Source organism: Berghia stephanieae, chromosome 4 (genome assembly GCF_034508935.2).
Source record: "Berghia stephanieae isolate SIO BIC M18660-M18661 chromosome 4, UCSD_Bste_1.3, whole genome shotgun sequence".
Taxonomy (NCBI): domain Eukaryota; kingdom Metazoa; phylum Mollusca; class Gastropoda; order Nudibranchia; family Aeolidiidae; genus Berghia; species Berghia stephanieae.
The window spans coordinates 25,796,111-25,799,936 of record NC_088363.1 but is presented as its reverse complement, the minus strand read 5'-3'; the positions used below and the strand labels follow the sequence as shown (position 1 = coordinate 25,799,936).

At 39.5% G+C, this 3,826-nt stretch overlaps 1 protein-coding gene across 1 annotated transcript; it reads right to left on the bottom strand.

Annotated features, from left to right (window-relative positions):
* Window positions 1-739: 739 nt before the first annotated feature.
* LOC144971730 (uncharacterized) lies at window positions 740-1,878 on the bottom strand. The gene is made up of 2 exons (XM_078912803.1): window positions 1,788-1,878; window positions 740-1,578 (listed from the first exon to the last, which is right to left on the bottom strand). Exons 1-2 carry the CDS (start codon window positions 1,876-1,878, stop codon window positions 740-742), a joined length of 930 nt encoding a protein of 309 aa, XP_078768929.1.
* Window positions 1,879-3,826: the final 1,948 nt, after the last annotated feature.

Here is a 3,826-nt window from a genome sequence, read left to right as displayed (position 1 = left end):
TAAAGTAAATAGAATTATGTCTTGTTTCGTGTACACGAAATAAATTTTATCATAAGGAATCTTATTTTTTTTTTTTATTTTAAACAACAAACATTCCAATTAAGATTACCCAACCAAGGTGCCTCGGGATAAATGAGTAACAGCTCTTGCCACTTTTAAATCGTTCATACGTAAATGATAGGGATTAAAAATAGATAAAAGTTTTGACAAACTTTCACCTTTACTTTTCTTCAACACGAAATATATAACGTACAAACCACATGTGGAACTGGTTATACCCTGAATAATACGCGGGTTGTGTTTACAGCTTCGACTATTGTTTTCCACAAATCTTTGAATTGTCGGATACGCAGAAGGCGGGAACCCAAAACTATCCATATATTCTGCCTTTCCCATCCCGTTAAAATACACAGATACCCAATGTTTTCCGGGACCGGAACTCGACTCTGTGTTAATAATGTACGCAGCTGGTTGACGAGAATTCGGGTTGTTCGGAAGTCTATCTTTAGGATAAACACCTCGAAAAATTCGTCTCGCCCTAACGTGTCCGTTTAACATCGTTTCGATTTCTACGTTGTTCATGATGAAAAGTCAGTGATCACCTGACGAGTGCGATCAATTTCTATTACACTATCTAATTCGCTGTAACAGAACACAATGATCGGATCAGCTAGTGGGGTCGAGAATTTAAGTTCTAGTCTAAGCGACTCGCTTTTTACCAGTTCAAACTGGTTTCCGTCTAATAGCGATGGTGACAGATCAAAACAAAAAGACTACAACCCTGAGAGTAAGCATTATAATCTATTCCATTTCCGGCATCGTTGTTAACCAGTCCAGCTGCTAGCATAAGACTGTGATAAGCTCTGACATATTGTTTACTACTGAAATTCGGAGTTAGTGCTTTGGACGGTATCTGTTTTCCGTTCAAGTACAGGGCTAGATAGGACAGATCAAAGTGCTGGAAATTAAAAGGATTCTTTTTGTAGTTTCCATTAAAGCTAGTGCTTTCGATTAGACCCAGTACGATCTTAGTCGGGGTTTGCGATAAAAACAAATTATCTTGCACTGCACTTAAATTTCCTTTTGGAATAGAAAAGGTTTTATGGACAACGCGCTTCATGGGGTATTTACAATTGCCGATGTGAAGTGCTTTCTCGTGTGACAGGGCCACGGCTGGGTTTAATTTAATCTTCCTAACATACAACGAGGCGTGTGTAATTACACTCTTAAACCCCTCAGCATCGGTCATGAGATGGAAAGCATCTTTAGACAGGATAAGCCTCAACTTTACATCAACTCCATTAATTAGATACCGTTCTTGATGCATGAAATCTAAATGTAGTTTTCCCATCATATCCACTTCTTTACTCTCTTTCACCAGCTCTTTCCGTGCATCGAAGCCAGCATTTGTACTATCCGTTATTTCTAGTTTACCCGGGGTGTCCTCGTGAAAAAATTCCATTGTCAGGTGACTCCTTTTCGCACCTTGATCATAATTCAACATTGTTTCTACAAAACTCCTAAAAGGATAAACGTTCTCACTTGACGTCACCAGAACATCGTTCAAAGTCATATCCACTTGTGAAAACAAGGCATGAAACCAGGTGTTAACAGGGGCAACATTGCTATCGGCGTCTAAATTAGTTCCATCCGCCTTTATTACTTTAACGCGTACGTGCATAAATGTGTTATGCAAATCCAAGTAGTCTGACGTCCCCCGCTGATCGAAAATTCGATCGGACCTCCACTCGACAAAGTAGAGATCGGATGGTATTCCACAAACAAACCATCCTGAACAGCAGTCTGGGTGACGGGTAATGAGAACAGATCGAGTCCGCTGTGTACACTCTCTGCGGAATAGAGATGTAACAAAGCCATGATAATCAACCAAAAATGTCTTGAGCTACGTTCTTCCTACGTCTCTTCCTGGTCTTTTGTCGTGTCTGAGTAGGTCGTCGTCGTTTTATACGCCGAGTCACACGTCCGGGTGGCGGCGGCGGCGACGGCGATGAAGTTGAAGTCAAACCACCCACGGCTCTGTTGAGTAATCTTTTCCCACTCTCCCCCGCGCGTCGTTTTAAAGCTGTTTTAACATTTTGACCGGAAATGACGTCAGATGCTATTTGGGCACCGGTTTTTGCACCTTCTTTTAATAATGTTTTAGCGCCCGATTTCAAGATGGGAAACAGAGATCTCGCAATACCACCAAAGATACTCCCAAGCCCTCGACCTCTTTGATGTCTTCCACCAACAAACACGGGTAGACCACGTCCTGCTTGAGTACAGTAATAATCATCGTAACCTTTTTGATTGGATTTGAACACGATCCCTTTTGTCATGACGACTTTTTACGAATCGAATCTCTTCTTTCGAAAATGAAGTATCACGATAGACTTCCCTGAAGCAAATGTCAAAGGTTCGCCTTTGTCGTTGGTTAAAAGGATTTCAACCGTGTCAAAATTAAATAGTCTGAGAGGAACATAGTTAGGTTTCTCAAAAATATGATGAACTATGTCTTTGCTTCTATTTCCGCTCGGTACGCATCTCAAAAGAGGTACGACGCTATCCCCAACTATTCTAGGTTGAACGAGGTTGCAATATACGTATACTGCTTCGAATCCGACGTTTAGATGTAATGGCCTTTCACTCGACACAGACGTTGGACCGTATAAATAATGATTTGGAATATTCAAGAGATTGCTCAATGTCGAACTCAAGTGCAAAAAAGTTCCTTCCTTATATAGCCTTATCATTACTCTGCGAGTCGCACGGTCGTAATAAAATTTGATGAAACCCTCGTGCTTCTTTTTTATTTTCCTTCTTATATGAGTCATCATCGTTTTAACCAGTTCACCCGGTGACTCGTATAAACCAGATGGGATGAGTACGGTATCTTGTTCGCTGTCGTTAGTAACTCTAAACTCGAAAAATGCTTCATTCTCAAGGATGTTGTTATACGTGTTACTGAATAATATTTCTGATAAACCGACTTCGTATTCTGTCGATAAATCTAACACTCTGGGTAGTTTTGTAAAATAATGCCCTGGAGAATTATTCGGAAAATAGCTCATGCTGCTATTAGAAGGTAAGACTAAATAAGACATGATTAAACTCGTTTATTCAGTGTTGGATTTGGAAGAACGTAACCGAGACAACTACTTAGAAGTGCTACCCATAGTCTGTCTGTTTCTCCGTCACGCGTCAAGTTATATAATGATACAGACACAACAATCGACACAATCATCATCTGACACAAGAACACGATCTCCCTCTAGGGACTCGTTTCCCAAACATAGACCAATAAGATGAATTTCTGTTGGAATTATTACTTTCACTTTCGGATCCTTCCATTTGAAAATTTTAAAAAATAAATAAAAAAACAAATAAAAAAAAAACAAAAACAAAACAAAAAACAAAAAAACAAAAAACAAAAAAAAACAACAACAAGGATGATAATTAATTGTAAACACGAAGATAAGACTTTGGTATCCAAGAGTTAAATGATGAATCGTAACCGACCCACTTCACCAAAAGTTCTTGTCCGCTTTTACGCTTATCCAAGACGGTCTCAATTCTGTAGATTTCTTTTGCACCAACTTTTTGCAGTTCTTGTTTATAGAAGCTTCCGCGCACGCATTCGTTCTGATCGTCTGTAATTTGGTAGGTTCTAGGTGTTGTTGAAATGGATTTTGTCACTGTAAATAACTCTTCGGTCCAAGAGGGTAGGTAGCCCTTTTTAAACAATCGCCTACTTTTACTTATTCTCACACGATCGCCGATCAAAAGTTTTGCACTAGTTTTCTTTTTAGGTCGATCATCCAAATAC

Excerpts from the sequence above, each read along its gene's own strand:
- LOC144971730 (XM_078912803.1), bottom strand. The coding sequence starts at position 1,878 with ATGGCTTTGTTACATCTCTATTCCGCAGAGAGTGTACACAGCGGACTC. Across the intron at positions 1,579-1,787 it reads CCAGACTGCTGTTCAGGATG|TGGATATGACTTTGAACGAT; the intron begins GTTTGTTTGTGG and ends TGTTTTCACAAG.